The 18,959-nt window shown below is 41.0% G+C and overlaps 6 protein-coding genes across 6 annotated transcripts; 4 read left to right on the forward strand and 2 right to left on the reverse strand.

Annotated features, from left to right (window-relative positions):
• The first annotated feature begins 1,462 nt into the window (after positions 1-1,462).
• Positions 1,463-1,921, forward strand: LOC115483219 (C-type lectin 37Db-like). Its single transcript, XM_030224546.1, has one exon. The coding sequence runs from the start codon at positions 1,463-1,465 to the stop codon at positions 1,919-1,921; it is 459 nt and encodes a 152-aa protein (XP_030080406.1).
• Positions 1,922-2,292: 371 nt separating this feature from the next.
• Positions 2,293-3,122, forward strand: LOC111602215 (C-type lectin 37Db-like). Its single transcript, XM_030224548.1, has 2 exons — positions 2,293-2,411; positions 2,481-3,122. The coding sequence occupies exons 1-2, from the start codon at positions 2,331-2,333 to the stop codon at positions 3,120-3,122; spliced, it is 723 nt and encodes a 240-aa protein (XP_030080408.1). The 5' UTR covers positions 2,293-2,330.
• Positions 3,123-6,508: 3,386 nt separating this feature from the next.
• On the forward strand, positions 6,509-10,586 carry LOC111601095 (putative uncharacterized protein DDB_G0271606). The gene is made up of 6 exons (XM_023317536.2): positions 6,509-6,966; positions 7,024-7,515; positions 7,588-7,706; positions 7,792-8,083; positions 9,445-9,998; positions 10,058-10,586. The coding sequence occupies exons 1-6, from the start codon at positions 6,834-6,836 to the stop codon at positions 10,421-10,423; spliced, it is 1,956 nt and encodes a 651-aa protein (XP_023173304.2). The 5' UTR covers positions 6,509-6,833; the 3' UTR covers positions 10,424-10,586.
• A 1,175-nt stretch (positions 10,587-11,761) lies between these two features.
• Positions 11,762-14,588, reverse strand: LOC111601548 (ubiquitin-conjugating enzyme E2-24 kDa). Its single transcript, XM_023318192.2, has 4 exons — positions 14,184-14,588; positions 12,679-13,352; positions 12,529-12,613; positions 11,762-12,470 (listed from the first exon to the last, which is right to left on the reverse strand). Exons 2-4 carry the CDS (start codon positions 13,301-13,303, stop codon positions 12,458-12,460), a joined length of 723 nt encoding a protein of 240 aa, XP_023173960.1. The 5' UTR covers positions 13,304-13,352; positions 14,184-14,588; the 3' UTR covers positions 11,762-12,457.
• A 70-nt stretch (positions 14,589-14,658) lies between these two features.
• LOC111601543 (ribosome biogenesis protein WDR12 homolog) lies at positions 14,659-16,542 on the reverse strand. Its single transcript, XM_023318180.2, has 5 exons — positions 16,492-16,542; positions 16,050-16,213; positions 15,332-15,995; positions 15,030-15,276; positions 14,659-14,962 (listed from the first exon to the last, which is right to left on the reverse strand). Exons 1-5 carry the CDS (start codon positions 16,507-16,509, stop codon positions 14,673-14,675), a joined length of 1,383 nt encoding a protein of 460 aa, XP_023173948.2. The 5' UTR covers positions 16,510-16,542; the 3' UTR covers positions 14,659-14,672.
• An 815-nt stretch (positions 16,543-17,357) lies between these two features.
• On the forward strand, positions 17,358-17,849 carry LOC111601558. Its single transcript, XM_023318204.2, has 2 exons — positions 17,358-17,372; positions 17,488-17,849. Exon 2 carries the CDS (start codon positions 17,499-17,501, stop codon positions 17,799-17,801), a length of 303 nt encoding a protein of 100 aa, XP_023173972.1. The 5' UTR covers positions 17,358-17,372; positions 17,488-17,498; the 3' UTR covers positions 17,802-17,849.
• Positions 17,850-18,959: the final 1,110 nt, after the last annotated feature.

Raw genomic sequence — 18,959 nt, forward strand, 5'->3', positions numbered from 1 at the left:
TAAATATTTAATGCACAGTTAAGGGCCCAATTCGTTGACCCTGCAGCCCAGTCCAGACATGTCCTAAGCCGTACATATATCTGTCCATTTGTTTGCGTGCTTCTGTTAAAGAAGCATTGAACTCTTCTCGCTGCCAAGTTCAAGAGTTCAACGGAGCCAACAGCACCAGCAGCAGCAGCAGCATCTGTTGTTGTATTTAACCCAGAGTCAATGTTTTCTACTGCTCCCAGCGTTCAATATGCTGTGAGGTATATTCATTTGATACGCACAGCATGTTATGTTTACCCAGACTTGGACTCAGGTCTAGACTGGAACTTGCTTCCATCGATAAGCTAATCCAACCTGATATGATGGCCTCATCAGTTTTGCAGGATAACTGCAAGTACAGCAAGTGAATTAGTTGTTTCATTTTTGGCATATTTTCTTGTAGCTATACTCTGGGTCTCTTGTTGCGCTTTTATTGTGCGGTTAAAGTCGCATTCCATGCTCGACTCAGCACGGTTCGTTCCCTTCGTGGCGTCGCCTGCTTGTTCTTTTGGGCACTTGAAGGTTCCTTGACGCGACGTCTCCAATGCTTAAGGACAATGGACAGAGTCGCTTTATGTTTTCGCCTGTTGGTGCTGCCATTAATTCTATTGGCCCACCCATTACCGTCTGCTCCCTCGTCCCCATTCCCCAGCACGAAATTAGTAAAACAGTCGCGACGTAGTCTGATTTTCTTTTTGTGTTCCTTGTCTCTTAGCTGGCTTCACGAATATTTTGGTATAATTAATGGTCAGTTCGTCAGTTCATCAGCTCGACTGCATGGGTACAACGGGGCGTGGCGTGGCGTGGCGCTCACGCATAATTATCCACTCCAGCGTGGACAATATTTGCCAAGTTCAATGGTCAGCCAATGTGTCAGTTACATGATGCACAGATCTTTTTCTAAGAGTGTTTTTGTCTAGGTGATTGTAAGGTTAATGTCATTATAAGTACATATTCATATATATCTAGCATCTTGATAACATTTGACTTTAAAATTGTTGCGAATTTGATAGTCTCTTTGCAGCATATAACAGCATGTAACAGTGCATTGAATAATATATATTAAAGATTAAAATATAAATACGCTGACATCAGTTGAACGATTCAGAATGCTGCCAACGTCGTTGCTGAAGGTTCCACACTGCCAGCAAAATGATCTTAATTTTCCTACTGGCTTTAGCTCCAAGTTATATAGAAAGTGAAAATACTTCGGTAAGTTACGTTGTCCTCATCAATTATAACATATAAAATATAATTTATAAATTATGTTTTCTTTACAATGCTGTCAGGCAACGAAGGAAGTCGAGAGTATTTGTGGCGGCTATTGCTTGAAAGTAGTCAAGCCAATATTATGCCACATCGAATGCACAATCAAATCAGTAACTCCGAGCAGAACCGGAATACCCAGGGCAGCCAAGCTCAGTACTCCGATGTTATGACTAAGCTGGCGGCCCTGGAGCAGAAGGTGGCTGTCCACGAACAAAAGTTTTTGGCAGCTGAGCAGAAGAAAAACAATCATCAGAAGCATTTTGATAACATAGGAAACAAACAATATTTTATTGACAATCAAAATAAGATGAATTGGTTTGCTGCCAAACATAGATGTCAAGAGCTTGCCGCTCATTTAGTTAGCATTCAGAACGAAGCTGAGTACAAAGCAGTTACAGCCTTGATCGACAAGGGTCGAGAATACTGGATTGACATAAATGATCTCGTTCAAGAAGGACTTTTCCTATCGGACTCCACGGGCCGTAAAGCTGGCTACCTCAATTGGAGCTACGCCCAACCCGACAATTGGAATAATGTTGAGCATTGCGTTCACTTAAAGAATGACAATTTTCAGATGAATGATGCAGATTGTAAAAATGAGCTATATATTATATGCGAAGTTTGACTTAAATGTTTTTGATTAAATATATATATATTGATATTTTTATTAAGGATTTTAATGGCTCCTTTCCTTTCATTACTATAAATTCTTTTTACTGAATAGAATATTTAATTAAATATAAATGGGAAATAAATAATTAAATAATACGAATTTTATAACGCCCAATCTTGCCCCTAGAGCATGATTTTTGATTTTATATTCTCAGTTTTAGTTGATTTCAAACAATTATCAGTGAAATCAGAATCACATTTGACTTCGAAATGTTTTCCAAGTTGATAAGGGCTTAGACGGGTATTAAGGAAAGTAAATGCTGTGAGTAATCAATATTTATATATTAAATAACTTAATATTTGTATATATACTGCAGATTCTTAGTCAAACAATTTAGTTTACTGACGGACGTCGTTGCTGAATGCTAAAGACTATCAGCAAAATGCGAAGCACTTTCCTATTGGCGGTTTTAGCTATAGCATCGGGTTATACAGAAAGTTCAGTAAGTTCAGTATTCCTATTCAGTTATTGAGTTATTTAGCATTACATATAATATATGATTGGTTTTCAGGCTTGTCAGGCAGCGCAAGAAGACGAACATAATTGTGGCAGCTACTGCTTCACAGTGGTCAAGCCAATATTGCGACACATAGACAAATTGCATAATCAAGTCAGCAGCTTCGAGGAGAGACGCAATACTCAAGACCTAACAGCTAAGTATTCCGATGTTATGACAAAGCTGACGGCCCTAGAGGCAGGGCTGGCTGACCACGAGCAAAGGCTTTTAGCAACTGAACAGAAGTTAACGGATCAAAATAAGAATTTTGTTAATATAGGAAGCGTTCGTTATTTTATTGAAGAAAAGCTCAAGATGAATTGGTTTGCTGCTAGATATAGATGCCAGGAGCTTGGCGCTCATTTGCTTAGCATTCAGAACGAGGCTGAGTATAAAGCAATTATAGCCAAGTTGAACAGAGAACGTGAATACTGGATTGACATCAATGACCTCGCTCAAGAAGGACTTTTCCTGTCGGACACCACGGGCCGTCCAGCTGCCTACCTCAATTGGGATCCGATCGAATGGAATGGACACTTCCAGCCCGATAATAGAGACAATGTGGAGCATTGCGTTCATTTATTCCATCGGAATCTGAGTCTTCAGATGAATGATGCAGATTGTAGATTTGAACTAAATTTTATATGCGAAATCTAATAGATTTCATAAGAATGATTAATAAATAAAATTATAATGTATAAAATTAATCAATATTATTAACTCTAACACCAATGATCTGAAGCTTTAATAATTTTCCCAGCTACAGCTAATGCGTATTACGTATTCCATCAGCTTTCTATAGGCTGTTGTGGAGTACACAGATGCCATTAAGACTAACACTGTTTAACTTTAGATATTATATTATTATTATAATGTAACTAAGCCGAAGAGACATTCCTAGGGCCTTCATTGTTGTTGGCTGAATGTAAATTTCTATTGCCGCGTTTAATTAACGTTAAAGCGCGCTATAATTTCTGTGAACGCAACAAAGAGCTAAGCTATATTTATGAGGTAGCTAAAAGCGTAACAGAGCCGTAGCTCATGTGCATCGAGAGGGGTTTTGCTTTATAAAACTCTTCAATTGATATGTCTCTTCATTAGTGCTTTTATTAGCCTGCGAAACTTTAACAACTTGAACTTTGGTGGAGCGCCCCCATTAATTTTTGGGCTCGCCGCCTCTGCGCTAACCACAAAGAACTCGCGCACATCTCGTTTGGCAATTTGTTTCACAGCTTTTTCTGATGTTACGCTGCCTCGCCTGAGACAAGCTTCGTTCAGCATTCTTTTTATTTTCAAAGTTTTGAATAAGTTACTCGCATACAATATTTTCTAGCTGAGAGCTAAAACCAGTTCTGCGCTGACAACAGCTCACCTGCTCAACGTGGGGTAGCTAGCTGTCTCGCTGTCTCGTTGTCTGCCAGTCAAAGAAGGATCTCAGCTCTGGGCTTAACCTCGGCTGCTGTGCAAACCACCCAGACTTGATGTGATTTCCATTTGGTTAAATGCACGAATTTTACGAGTTTGCGTGCACCGCACGTGCACATGTCCTTTTCATGCTTTACGAGTCCTGGGCATTCACAAATTTCTTGGTGTTATTGAACCCCGGCCGATGGCGTCGTGCCAAATGACTTTGAAACAAAAACCAATTTCAAATTTGGAATTTCTTTTTTTTTTGTTTCGTTTTGCCCCTAGGCTCTGAGCAACAGCAAGAACGCAGACAAATCCTGGCGCTCATAAACTATTCGCAGAATTTCCCATAGACAGACGGCATAAAAATAAGAGAGAGAAAAATAAATAGAAAATATGCATTCCCCAGATACTTGGAATATTTTGTAGACAGGGGATATGAACTTCATGCAATTTGCCAGCACGAAAATTGAAAGCGACGCAAATCGATAAAATACTTTAAAACACGCTCGCTGCAATTAGGTGTAACCTCAATGTGAGCCGCCAACAAATAAATGCAAACTATTTTGTTCTTTTTCATTTTACTGCTATTAACTTAAATGACATGGCAACAGCAACAGCAACAACAACAAGCTTGCCACAAACTTTGGCCCCCACTTTCGCATCATTCAAATTAAAAGCATTAAAATCGCTCGCCAAAAACTGAACATGCAATTTAAAGCTGTTGTTGTTGCTGTTTGCTGCTGCTGCTGCTGGCAGTCGGCGCTGTGAGTGCACTCACAAACAACTACGCACACAGACACACGCACACAGTTAGCAGCGTCTAACACGCTGCCACTTGGTTAGCAGCAGGAGCAGCCCCCTGGAATATGCAATGGTTTTTTTCTGCTCACATTTGCCCACTTTATGGCTCCAAATGCTTCTGTTTTTCTTTTTGCCTTGTGCATGTGCCCCGGCCAGAAGGGGTTGTTATTGTTATTGTTGTTGTAGTCATTATGGTTGTTGCCTGACTTGGCCTTTGTGCAATGTGCGCCTGGGTGTTTTAATAAACGCAGTCAGTCTATGTTTATGTGTGCATGTGTGTACGTGTGTGCGTGTGGGGTGTGGGGTGTGGGTGTTAGCGACCCTTTACCGCTTATCGCTTTATTTTTATTTTTCATTAACATTTTCAAGTTGATTCAACTTCAACAGCTTTAAAGTTGTCACCCCAATGCAACGCATGCGCCGCCCTTGGCGGCGAGAGCGCGCTCTGTTAACTGTTAACAGAGTTCTGTTAGAGCGGCTGTTACAGCTGTTTAGTGGCTGTGTTGCTGTGTGCAATTTTGTGCGTCTGGTCTGATGCTATTTATAGACATTTTCGGCTTATGCTGCGGCTACGCACAAGTAGCTGGAATGGGTGTAATGTATACAGACGTACATACATACATACACATATGTGTACATGTGTATATGACCAGGGATAAGAGAAACTTAACAGCTAGTTCAGTTTAAATGAATTTTAGGATCTCAGATAGTTGGAATATTAATTAGAGCTATAATTAAAAGGTGAGTGAGGGAGGTGGTAAAGGAACATATTTAAATTATTATATTAATAAAAAATATTAAAAATATTTATATCATAAATCTTTCTTCTTTGAGTATGCTCGAATAACCGTAATTGCCAGATACTGATATCATTAATAGAATTATTGAATAATGTACTTTGTATACATAATAAATTTTATACATATATACATATATATATATATATAAATATATTTCATTTTATAACAATCATCAAGAGCCCTCTACACACTTTTCTGTACCTGCAGGTACAAAAGTGTGCTTAACAATACTTATAAATACTCATATACTACCCATTTGAGTACACTTGACAGAACTTTAAACTGACATCGCAAACAATTGAAATGACAGCATGTAGAGAGGCCTTATGTATTTCGCATGCCACATCATAATATTTACCAACAATCTACCTGATTGCTAGCCCCAAATCGGCCCATCCACGCAGACATTAGGACCCTCAGCCACCCTCAACCACTGCTAAATTATTAAAGCCTACGAAGAGAGCAACAAAAACGAATATAAAATAGAAGGAAGATACGAAAGCTTTTATTGATTTTTATTATAAAGTGCCGTCTACATGTTTGCAGTTATAAATCTGTTTAGGGATGGCACGGGAATAGGAGCAAGGCAAAGGACACGGGCAGGGATGCGCTAATACGAGCTGACATTGTTGTTGTGCCACAAGGTGCTGCAAGGTTAGGGTTGAAATTCAAGCATAAAGCTAACATATGTTCACTGGAAGAGCGCCAAGAGAGAGACACCCAGAGGAAGAGAGAGAGTGCTTGGAGCTTTCATGGAAAACAGTTGATGATAAGGCGAAACTTTAGATAAATGTATATTATGTATGATATTAGATAGATAATTATATGATTGATATATATATAAATATATGTTTATATATTTGATATATAGCTTTTATATAAATTAAACAAACTTATATATTGTTAATTTTCTTGAGCCAAAGTTCAGTTCTTACAGCTGTTTTGCAAAGCTTTCGAGCTTTACAGTTAAGGGTTGCTACCTATATGATTTGCTGCTGAATTTTCTTTTGCATTTTCCATTGGTTTACATTTCGGGCAGCAAGCTGAGCTGCCTTGATATCATAATTACTATGAAGAAATAATTAAGCCTTTTCAAAAGAAATAAAAATTAACATTTCTCGAATAAGTTGTGCTACGCCAAGTGCTGTTTAAGTATCAGTAATTGGTAAAATAGAAACTACGCAAGTTTTGTGCTGTTACCAAAAAATCAATAAGCGTGTAAAATTTGTAAACACGCCAAGCCCCCGTAACGCGCAGCACAAGCCGAGCCCCCATCCCCTCAAGCGCACAGTCAGTGAGCTGTGTCCAGCAAAGCCCAAGCAATTAGCCAAAAGGCCAACCACAAGTCAGCTGCAAAATGTTGTTTAAGCTGTTGCCGCTTCAGCTGCTCCAGCTGCTGCTGCTCAGCATGGCAGCTGCCGGACAGCCAGAGTTTGCAGCCAGCGCCACGCATCGCCTGGCGAAGCGCATGGATCTGGAAGTTTGCATAGGTAAGAGATTAGGTAGCTAGTTAGTTGGACTGTGCCAATCGAGCATCTTCAATGCAGGTCACTTCGATGTGCACAAGAACACCATCATACGCACGGGCGAGTCCCAGGCGATTGGCGGCAAATATCTGCAGGGCCTGGAGCTGGATACGCTGGAGGAGTGCGAACGGCTTTGCTGTGAGACGGATGCCTGCGATGTGTATATTTTCGAGCGCAAGTCCGGCGGCTATTGCTATCTCTTCGAGTGCGGTCCGCCCGAGAACTTCCACTGCAAGTTCACGCGACACGCCAACTATACGAGCGCTGTGCTGACGCCGCAGGTGCGCAGCTCCACGGAGCTGGCCAGCACGCCGCGGCCACAGTTGCCCCATATACCCAGCAACAACATCTCCCAGCAGGAGTGGGAGCTGAGCAACCTGAAGCTCAAGCCGGAAGTACAGCGCGACAAACCCACAAATGCGGTCGTGCCCACAGCGAGCAGCTCACAGCCACTGGGCGTGGCTCAGTCAGCACAAGCAGCAGCAGCAGCAGCAGCGGCTCCACCCCAAAGCGGTTCGTAGCCAACACGCTGACACATATTCATTATGCAAATGCCAATTCGTACTTTCCGCTTCCCATTTACAGCGCCCGCTGCTCACTGTGGACGCTTTCAGTTTAGCTGCCATTCGGGCGAATGCATTGCCGTCTACAATGCCTGCGATGGCATTCCCCAGTGCGAAGATGGCAGCGACGAGGGACCGGAAGTGAGTTGACAAACACACACACTCCCACACACACACACCCGTTCGGCTTGTGTCAGATTTTCACAATTGTTGACCAACTTTTCAGTGCAATGCCGTTGCCACAAAGCCCAGCAGCAACAGCAACAACATGGAGCAATATCAGCCAGTGCCGCCCATACAACAACAGCTGCAGGCAGCACAGCCACAGCAGCAGCAACAACATGTTATAGTGCTGGGTCCCCCACCGCCACCACCTCCGCCACCGCCTATGGTTAACAATCGTGAGGATGCGTCCGCTTGGGCTAATCGCAAACTAATTACGGAGACGCAGCAACAGCAGCAACGACAGCAACAACAGCAACAGCAGCAACCACAAGCTCAAGAGATTGTGAATACGGGTAAATATGAATAACATTTGTGAATAATTCAAACTCAATCTGTGCAGAGCATAACTTGAATGAGTCTGAATATTATATTTTTAATATAAGGAAATATATTTTAAATTCAATTCGCATTTAAAGAGAAGGCAAAAAATTAATTTTTAATAATCAGTTAGGTATTAATATTAGCTAATTTGATTATTATTAAGCGGGTCTTATTTATTGTTAAATATTAATTAAATACAAATTTAGGGCAGTTGTTGAAGTTTGTTGAACCCAAACATTAAGCGAAGTCAGATTGATACAACTTTAACCCAAGCTATCAGGAATTGATGTGGATAGAGATGGAGTCAGACAGAGTTGCTCAAAAATATAGAGGGTATTTAAGAGTCGACTACAAATTTACTTAGTCAGATAACAAAGCTTAAGCACAAGCCAAACTAAATGCCTAATTTGCTAGTTTATCCAAAGAGCCAGCCTGAACAGTTTGCTGCCCATTTGCTCTGACAAAATATTTGCTAGGCACGCCCTAGGGTGCTGCTAGAGGAGAGCCGAACGAAAGGCATACAAACGTGGCCATAAACAAGTAACAAAACTATGTAAGCGCAGGACCTCAGGGGACATAAGTTGATGGCCGTTCATATTGCGAGAATTTCTGTTTACATGAACTTTCATAAAGTTATAGCGAAGGCAAATAGGGAATTGGGAAACTTTATTTATGCTGCATTAAATTATGGCATTGCTTAAATTTCAATCTGAAAAAAGGCAACATCCGTTTAAGCTTCATTTCCTCTCTAATTGATTCAGCTCTGGAGACAGCCATTCGCATCTAAGCAATTATATATCTAAGAAACCATTTCATTCCTATACCCTGTTATAAGTGAAGAGGGTATATGCGTGCCTGAAGACCACCCTAACTCTTTAGAGTCTATATAAAATCTTATAAGAGATATATGCCACTTGCAAGTATGTAGTAATCACATAGATCTCTTTTATCTCAGCCAAATTACAATAAATATTTATAACAAAATGTAATAACTGCATGAGCTTGTTGCTAAAACCACGATGAAGTTAGCTTGTCTCGTGTGCGACATTAGCACATAAATTGCTGGCAAAGAGCACGCAATGGCTGCAGCTGCTGCTCCGATGTCCACTCTGGCCAATTGGCTGCGGGCACTTGAGAAGTTGCTGGGAAAATGGCAATTACCCATCAGTTTTCATTGTTGTAATGGGAGCCCGTCACTCAGAATTGATTTACGAGTGTGTTAGTGGGTAGGAGTGTGGTGTTAAGTGTGTATGTGTGTGTCTTGTACTGGTCTCAGTGTCTACTTGTAATTAATTCAATTAGCTGTGCGTTTAACCATTTACTTCCTCAACAGATGAACAGCTGAACAGTCACATATTCAATCATAAAGGCGGCCTGCAACTGCAGCAGCAGCAGCAGCAGTCGACAAATAGTCAGGGGCAGGTTCAGGGCCAGCCACCTCCACCTGCGCCGCTGGCACCACAGTTGTCACCACAGCTCCAGTTGCCGGCCTACAATACTAATAATAATGCGGCGCCCGTCGGTGGCTCTTTGTATGGCATGTCGCTGCCAAGCGCAGGAATTTATGTGCAGCAGCAGCAACAACAGCAGCCGCAGCAAGTGGTGAGCGTGGCGCAGCAGTCGCCAATGGTTAACTGGCCACAAGTTGCTGCGCCGCCAGCTCAAATTGCTGTGCAGCAGCCACAACAACAGAGCCACGCCTACATAACTGCTGCAGCAGCACCGGCACCGACACCAGCACCGCCTCAGCCACCGCCAGCAGCACAGTCGCCACAGCAAGCCATGCTGCCAGTGCTCAATGCAGCGCCCACTCATGACAAGAGCCAGGCAGCTGATGATGACTACGATGACTACGACGAGGACAAATCCACAGAGCCGCCCAAGAAGGTGAACTAACAAGTCTCCAGGGTATCGCTGCTGGTTAACTCTAGGCATCTATTTTACAGAAGCAGCGCAAGCACAAGAAGGCCAAGAGCAAGGCTACCAAGGATCCCATCGAGCTGGCGCTGGAGCAAAACAAACAGCAGCAACAGTTGCCGCCGCCAGCATTGCCAGCGCCCGTTGGCCCCGTGCACGAGCAATACAAAATGATACACGAGAACCTGGCGTTGGAGTTCCGAGATCATGACGGGCACTCAGAGCGTCCCGGTGGCGCGGTGCTCTCCCTGACGCTGGGCCTGCTGGTAACCGCTGCGCTGTCCATACTGATTGGCTGTCGCATGCGTACGGTGGGGCGTCGAGCACGTCGCATGGGCGGCAAAACGCCCTATTCCCAGGAGGCTGACTTCCTCGTCAATGGGATGTATCTATAAGGCGGGGCATCTGTCGTAGTTTACCACATACATATACATACATATAAATATATATATATATATACCGATTTCTGTGCCAGTCTCGTAAGGGTTGGGGGTTTTTGGCGTCATCTGCGCAGCGGCGTCAAGCTCTGCCATCTGACCCAAAGTAGTTAATTGAAATGAATGTCAAACATATTTTATATAAACAATTATATATATATATATACATAACAAATAAAACTTAATTTAAAGTATTCAAATTTGCTGAAAATTAAATTGTGTTTGAAACAAAAAATATAATTGGGCTGGAGGTATTTTGATTTCAGACTTTTCCTTGTCTTTTCTTCCTCCAATATTAAGAATGGATTTATTCGGAATATAGTGTTGCAGCTATATGTCTTCTATACAGATATATCAGTATGATATTGCTGGAAAAGGTCTGGTAAGCTAATGTCTGCAATAGAAATCCATATAAAAAAAATCCATAATAAAAAATAAGAATTTAATTGTTCCCAAATCGATTCAAATGTCAGCTTTATAATGAATATATATAATAAATAAAAATCATTCAATGTATAATAAATTTTCAGCTACTTGCTGAGATCTGTAAACAAACAGTAAACAAGAAATGAAGCAGAGTTTTAAAAGTATATCATCTAAAAGCCCCAAATCAATCAGTAACATAAACCAGCTGCTTTAAATAAATATACTATCCTTACCATGTTGATAAGCGAACTCCGTAATCATAACAAAAAGTTGCTAAATAAAATAAAATATTTTTTTAGAGCTCTAATCTAGTAAATTTAATATGTTTAAGAACGCATCAAATAAATAATTGGCATTTGGAGACCCATTTAAAGCATTTGCTTCACATTTTTAAATATTTTCCTTTATTTTGTTGTTTTTTTTTATATTTAAGTTCTCTTGTTCATAAACTTGTTTATTTAAACGCATTTACTTGTTTTTTCTTTAATTTGAGTCATTAAAACTACAAAATAATAGGAAGTTTTTCTTTGTTTTGTTTTCATTTTCATTTTCATTTCATTTCGTTTTGTTTTTGCTTGTTTTATAAATTTTGCAGTTTGTTTAAAATACCATGCAAATTTCGCGATTTTCATATTTTAATATTTATTCATGCTCGCATTTCCATTAATAATACACAATTTTTACAGCACGAGAATAGCCAAAGAACGAATTTGACGCTTACGGATATCACATTAAAAGAAAAACTAAATCAAATTGTTTATATAAATAACAAAAAGTTGTTTTGCAATTTTGAAAAAGTTGTGTCTTACATTGTTTTATAAATATATTGTAATTCGTTTTTACATTGAGTCTTTTTCATTTTTTTTTTGTTTCTCTTAATTTTTTGTCAAGAATTTTGTTGTTGCGGCCAGTTATAATTGAAAATTTCCACAAAATTACGAAATTTGCTGCCCTGACGATTTGTTATTTGTTATGCTTTGTTTGTTTGTTGTGTTAATAAGTATATTTACTAAAATAGGCTTTGTTTGTTGTTAATTGTTTAGCTCCATTTTTACTTAACACTGTACAGATACTCGTAATGTAAACTAATTGTATTTATAATTATTTATTCATGTAGTTGATTAGTAAATATGCCAATGTGAAGTTTAATGATGCGTTTATTATGGTTCATTATGTTCAGTGTGTTTATTTTTATTTTTGTTAGTTTTCTGACTTGGTTCTAAAACAAACGAAATTTGGAACACGCAACTACAAAATGTTTCAGTTTCATTTTTGCACTCCATTTCAATGCATAATTAATAATATACATCAAACTAGCATGTGTGAGTGGGATTGAAAAAATGATTACCATATCAGGAAACTATGTTTGACTTCTTTTTATGACTTATGTGGTTTAGCTATTTACGACTGTTGGTTGGTTGGTTGGTGTTGTTGGTTGCCGTTGTCTCCTTGTGTTTTGTGTTGTTAAGTTTATAGTTAGCGTACTTTAATATATTTATTTATAATTTGCGAATTTTCGTTTCTTGCTGCAGCTTGTGGTACGTGTTTAATGCTAGGACTTGCGCATCATGTTGCGTACCTATGGAGTAGATACAAATTAAGGGTTGTTCGGTGTATTTGTTTATGTGCCTATTTACCGCTTTGTCCAGAGACGCGCAATTCGATCGTGCTCCTCTCGATTCTGCAAATATTGCGTGGCAATGCTGCCAACCAGAGGATCAGCTAGAAGCACAGAAATTATAAGTTAATTACCGTAAAATTAGGCAAGATATAAACATTGTACGTACCAGGATTACAATCTGTGAGCAGGGAACAAATCGAGAGTAAAACTTTTGATATGGTCAGCGCCGGCGACCAATTGTCCTTTAGGATGTCCAGACAAATGACGCCTTGGCTATTGATATTGCAGTGATAGATGCGAGTGCGAAATGTGACTTTGGGCGGCTTAAATGGATACTCGGGCGAAAAATGTATGTCCAGGAAGAATACGCCGCCCTCGTAGACGGAGCCAGGTGGACCCAATATGGTTGATACCCATTCATACAGATTATCACCCTTGGGACCAGCACTACAGTTGGGCGGCGGATCCAATGTGATTTCAGCCAGCTCCTTTTGTATACGCTTGGCCGAGGTGCCCAGTGCTTTAGATATTCTTGGCGTTGACTTCGTATCCTTGCGTGGCTCGTCGCTGGTTGCAGTTGCCGTTGAATTGTTACTGCCTGAAGCTGCATTGGCGCCAGCACTACCGCCATTCGTATTGGCGCCGCCACGACCGCGTGCTGGTGTGCTTGCGGCTGTGGTCTGATTGGTGGAGGCAGTGCTGCTAGAGGAGCCGGAGCTCGATGTGGCCGCAACGCTGGAGCTGGTGGCACTGCTGCCGGCACCAGACGCTGCTGCTGGAGTTGAGGACATGATGTTGTTTACAGTCTTTTTGTATGGTGTGTCTTAGTTTTAAGGAGGGCTGTAAAGCAAAAACAAAGCGTTAGAATTCAGGTACGATAAAATTTGTCTGCTTTAATTCCGATTTAATTGAAATGTATTTATTTGTCATAAAAACAATTTTCTCCACATAACAGAGATTAAGAATATGATTTCGAATTATCAGACATTAAGACCCTGGCGTTGCCACCCGATAAAAACCGAACTTTCGCAGCAAATAAGAAAGCAAAAAAAATCAATTCCATTGAATAGAAATGTCATGATATCAAAAACATTCGAGTTAACAATCAAACACATAACTGAACTATATTTGCACTTGAACTAGATGCCGCAGCACTGGCGATTCTTGCAGGTCCTTGACCCGTTTAGCTGGGTGGAGACAATAAGCAAACAAGCTGCAAAATTGAGAGCCCAAAATTCTCATGCCACAATCTATTCATTTAAAGCCCCATCGGATTAAATTTAATCACCGGAGCGCGCTGCCCGTGCAGAGAGAGGCGCAGAGACGAGCGGCCATTTTGGCAAGCGTTGCCGCCGCTGCTGCTGCTGCTTCGGCAACCAGAAGAGGGGCATCAGCAGCAGCGTTTGGAGTTTGCTATTGGCCATGACAAAGGCCGTGCTGCAAGTGCATAGTTGTTGTGTTTAATTTTAGCGTTTACTAGGAAATATGTAGAGGTTTGTTGCTTGCACGCGGATGCAGTTAAAAAAATCAATCATCTCAACGCAGACATTTGCAAAACGCGTTCGGAAAGCCGTCGCCTAGCTGTCAATCGCACGATTGCACAATTTGGGCCAATAACACATTGCTGAACTGAGACAAAGAACTGCACGGGGTTAATTGTACTATACGCACCTTTTGCAAATAAAATTTGATTATTTTTACGTCGCGAAAACACTGCAAAATTGTTCTGCTCCCTGTTGTCGCGCTAACTCTCTCGCCTCTCTTTCTCGCTCGATGTCTCACACTTGGCCGCGTTGTTTTCGCTGTGCTGTTCTTTGTTTGGCGAGCGTTGCCTAACGCGTCGTACTTTACACTTTAATTGTCCCGTTTGTTTGTTCTTGTTAAATTGTAACTTCATTAAATTTGCTACAATTGTTGTTAAGCTGGTCGTTGTCGAGCAGGCAGGCAGACAAGCGGTCGACCGCTTTTGATATTTCTTTTGTTGTCAATTTAATATCGATGCAGCGTCGTTATCGATAGTCGCTATAAGCGTGTGCAATATATCGCCGGTAGCAATTGCAAAAATTTTAGTCGATAGTTGTGTTGACAAAAAAATGTACATTTTATTTAAACTTAGCGGCGTCTAGCAGTTACTATATATTAATTGTATATGTCCACAGTTTACTTTGTTTCCATATTCTCAACAGTTGCTTTGCTTGATTTAAATACGCGCACAGTGTTATCCGCACCGCCAGAAACAATATATTTAGGATTCGACCAGTCGATGTCCAGAACCTTTTCGCCATGACCTAGCAAATCATAAAGCGGTGCCTTGGGACTTCTGCAATCCCAAAGTTTGTTCTGGTTGTCGTATGCTCCCGATACAAATAGAAACTCCTCCGTATTTGACCACATGACCGTCTGCACCCAAGCATTGTGTCCTAGGTAGGTGTTGCGAACCACCGAACCTTCTGAAAAAGCGAAAAATATTTATCCATTTAGTTTTATAAATTGTTACGTGATCTAATCTAGACATACGATTTGTCCGTGCATCATATAGACGTAGATTTTTATCCGCCGATGCGGTAACAATTAAGTTATTCAATTTGGAGTAACTGGCATCGAATATAGATTTGTTGGTGGATATCTCCGTCTTGATTCCTTCTAGGTTCAGGTCCCATACTTTAAGCGTATGATCCCAACTGCTAGTTAGCAAAGTATTACAATCCATCCACTGCACGGCTGAAATGCTCTCCCGATGTCCCTGCAGCGTCATCCGCGGCGTCTGTAATTCATATATTATAGTGAATTTATGAACTATTTAATTCAAATGGACTTACTCTAACGCCGCTCTCCTTGGCACGCTTTGCGGTGCTGTCGCCAGCGTCTTCCAATTCAGCTGACCATATTTTAAGCATTGTATCCCAGGAGCCAGTGGCGAAGCGCTGTGCGTCCGGACTAACACAGACACTATCGACACCGCGCTCGTGACCCTTGCACACAGACACACATTCCACGGCATTCGATGCAATATTCCATTGCCACATCATGGCAGTTTGATCCTGTGAGGTGGAGACAAAGCGACCGTTTTCATCATCTAGGGATATCCAATCTACGGCTTTGATGGGCGCTGTGTGACCGGGTATAGTGAGCTTGTGTTTTCCCTTGTATGTCCAGATGTTTATGGTGTTGTCGTAGCAGCCAGTGAGTATCCATTTGCCACTTGCTTTTACAGCAGACACCCAATCGTCGTGCAGCAGACAATCCTGCGGCTCTGGTGCAGGGAATCGTTCTACATACTCAATATCAATGGCATCCTCAAAGCTAATTGCCTTCTCTCGCAGATGATCACACAATCTACCGCGCAGATACTCATCAAACACAAGAAAATCAAAGTCAACTCCTTCAGCGCCTTTACTTTGCAGAAGCGCATTAAGAAATATATTCAGTTCCGTGGTGGAAACGCTGCCTTCGATCGCATATGGGACATCAGGCACGGCATAGCTAAAAAAGTCATTGTTGATTATAATTACCAACCAATAGCACTTGAATACTTACTGTTCTTGTTTGGTTTTCAGGTGTACCTGCACCTGCCCCTCGCCGTTTTCTACTTCCATATTCCCGCACACGTGCGTTTCAATGCGGTGTTTTGGTTTCGCTTTCGGGACTTGTGAGCAGAAGCTGAAGTGCTCAGATGTTTTCCTTAGTGCACTTACTTGGCCCTGTAGAACAGTAAAGAGTTTTTTAAATAATTCTCGTTTATTTTAATTAACAAATAATTATTTATTAAACAAATCACAAAAAATTGTGGTGCCCACAAATATATTAGTGATGTACATTTAACAATTATCGATAGTTGGTGTTTTAGCTATGCGAATTCAATGAAAACACCGGCTAAAACGTGCTCAACAGAGCACAAAAAATACAATAGTTAACATCTATTTTATGGTAAATATTAATATTTTCTGTGATTATTAAAATGTATTAAGCAAAACAATACATTTTCCAATATTGACATTTTGTTTCCACAGCGCAACAAATAGTGGCGGCTGACGATAAGTCTTTGGTGACCTGCCAACCTGGCATAACTATTACAAAGTGTAGTTTTTATCGCGTTACATGAGCTGTTATCGTTTATTTAAAATTTACCGCCAAATTTATGCAAAGACAGCTAATAAATTTGACAAACTACCTATTAAATGCAGATGCCGTTACCATCTCTTACTTAATCATTCATTTCTTATGCAATGCAAACGTGCAAAAAATAGCAATATACCCAAAAACTTAATCGTTTATTAATTAATATTGATATGCGCTGCGCTGCCGAAGAAACAGTAAAAAGTGAAAAAAAAAAACAAACAGCTGCAGTTGTTTTTGACGGCTTACGCAAAAATATTAAAAACCATAGCTGGTTAGCAATTAACAATTCGGTGGCTCTTCAAGCCGTGCGCAATTGTTCAACTTCATTAAATCTGCCTCGCTTTGGCCATTAATGAACCAGATAGCAATGCCTACAACAACTTGTCTGCGCACTGGAAGGTTAAGCGCCTCTTGACATTTCTGTTATGTGGCGAAGGTTAAGCCACAAAAGTGGACAAATGCTCAATAATATCATTTTTATTATTTGACTGCTCTAAAAATAATCAACTTTTATGGGTCGCTTGGCAAAAAAAAGTTAAATAAAACTACCAATGGTAAATTGTTAAGCTCTTTCATTTGTTGAATTTCTTGCATTTGACTGATCGAAAAACCAGAAATAAACAAGCGAAATGTTTGCTGCGACTTTCCAGACGCAGCGCCGCTTCCAGTGCTCGGGCTCAGCTTATAAAAAGCGCGCGGCGCCTGCGCAGCCGAATCATTACAACAAAGCTAACGCGCCAGGTAAGACAGCGAATGGTGTTTATAAAACAAAAAAAAAAAAAAAAACAGTAAAAGAAGAAAGGAAAGGCGTCGAAGCTATTGAATAACATAAATAAAACGCGCATCTCTCTTGCAGTTAACAACAAAATGAAATTCTTCGCGCTGTGCTCCGTGCTGTCCGTGCTGCTGCTGGCTGGCAGCGTGCGCTGCTTGCCACAGACCCGTGAGGGCGCCGCCTACTCGAACGAGGCCATCCGGCAGGCGCAGCAGACGCTGCTCATACCCAAGGATGCGCAGATTCAGAACGTGCAGGAGGGCATCGAGCTGGGCGCCTATGAGCAGATACCCGGCAACCAGCGCATCAATCTCTTCGACATACTCGGCGACACGGTGCCATCGGAGGTGATAAACAATCTGCAGACGCAGGTCGACCAAATTGGACGAAATTAATGGACATCGTACAAGTCATGCGATTTGGACATTTGCATTTTGTTAAGTTTATAAAAACAGAAAATAAAAACAAAAAATTTATTTAAGTATTACAAATGTGACTTTTGCTCTTTCCCATTAGCTTTGACTTGAACTTTAACGAAAGCGAAAGTCTAGCTCCTACAAACCAGTTGCTCCTCTAATCGAAAGTGCTTTTTGGGTCTAATCAAACACACGAAGAGGCCGTCGCAGACTTTCTCCAATTGGTATCCCGTGGCGCATACGAAATTAACCAAAAGCTCGCTGCCAGCTCCTCAACCTTATTGCGTAACACTTTTGTTTTTTTTAAGTGTATTTTTCATTACACTCAATATATTGACTGTTGTCATTATTGTTGCCTGCGGCGTAAGCCGAGGCGCTGCTCTGCGGTCTCCGTTGCTGCTGCTGCTGCGGCGGCAACTTTTGCCTGTTGCCGTTGTGATGCAACATTCGTTGTAGCCGTCGTCGTGTTTGTCGTGATATTTGTTGTCTACGTTTCGTTCATTTAATTTCTTGGTAATTGCCGCCGCATGCACTTGCATATTTAATGAAAAGTCATGTTGCTATTGTTGTCATTGTTGCCGTCGCTGCTGTTGTTGCTGCTGTTGCTGTGGGTGTGTCCAATTGCGCAATTGTTGCTAGGACAAGTGCGCGTCGACAAATCTTCTTCAGTTCAGCTTTTGATCAAACCAAACAGCTGTGCCACACAACGCTCTTAGCTTGCAGTTGTCGTTGCCACTCAAGATTTCTCAAGACCACAATGCCTCTCTCTTTGATTCTCTTGCCTTTAGCTTGCAGTTAACTAAACATTTTAAAGCACTTGAAAGCTTTTATTGAATACAAAGTTTTCTCTAGCTTCCACAGCGATCCTCCGTCGCTCTAAATGCCTTTCACTCACTTTTACGCTCTCCTATGCGCTTCTCACGCCAGCCTTTCACATAATTTGATGCTCTTCTCTGCTGAAATATATGTATATCAGCTTTATACTGGTATATTTCAGCTTCTACTACGCGTCTCACAAGCGAACAGAATATTTGAACATTCTTCTCACGTTCTCAACTTAATTTTATCAAATATGCATAAAAATATTTTTATAACTACTCGAACAGCTTCTACTTGTAGCGCCTTTTTGAGCTCTTC

The sequence above is a fragment of the Drosophila hydei genome, unplaced genomic scaffold, assembly GCF_003285905.1.
Source record: "Drosophila hydei strain 15085-1641.00,03,60 unplaced genomic scaffold, DhydRS2 tig00008114-arrow-pilon, whole genome shotgun sequence".
NCBI classification, from domain to species: Eukaryota; Metazoa; Arthropoda; class Insecta; order Diptera; family Drosophilidae; genus Drosophila; species Drosophila hydei.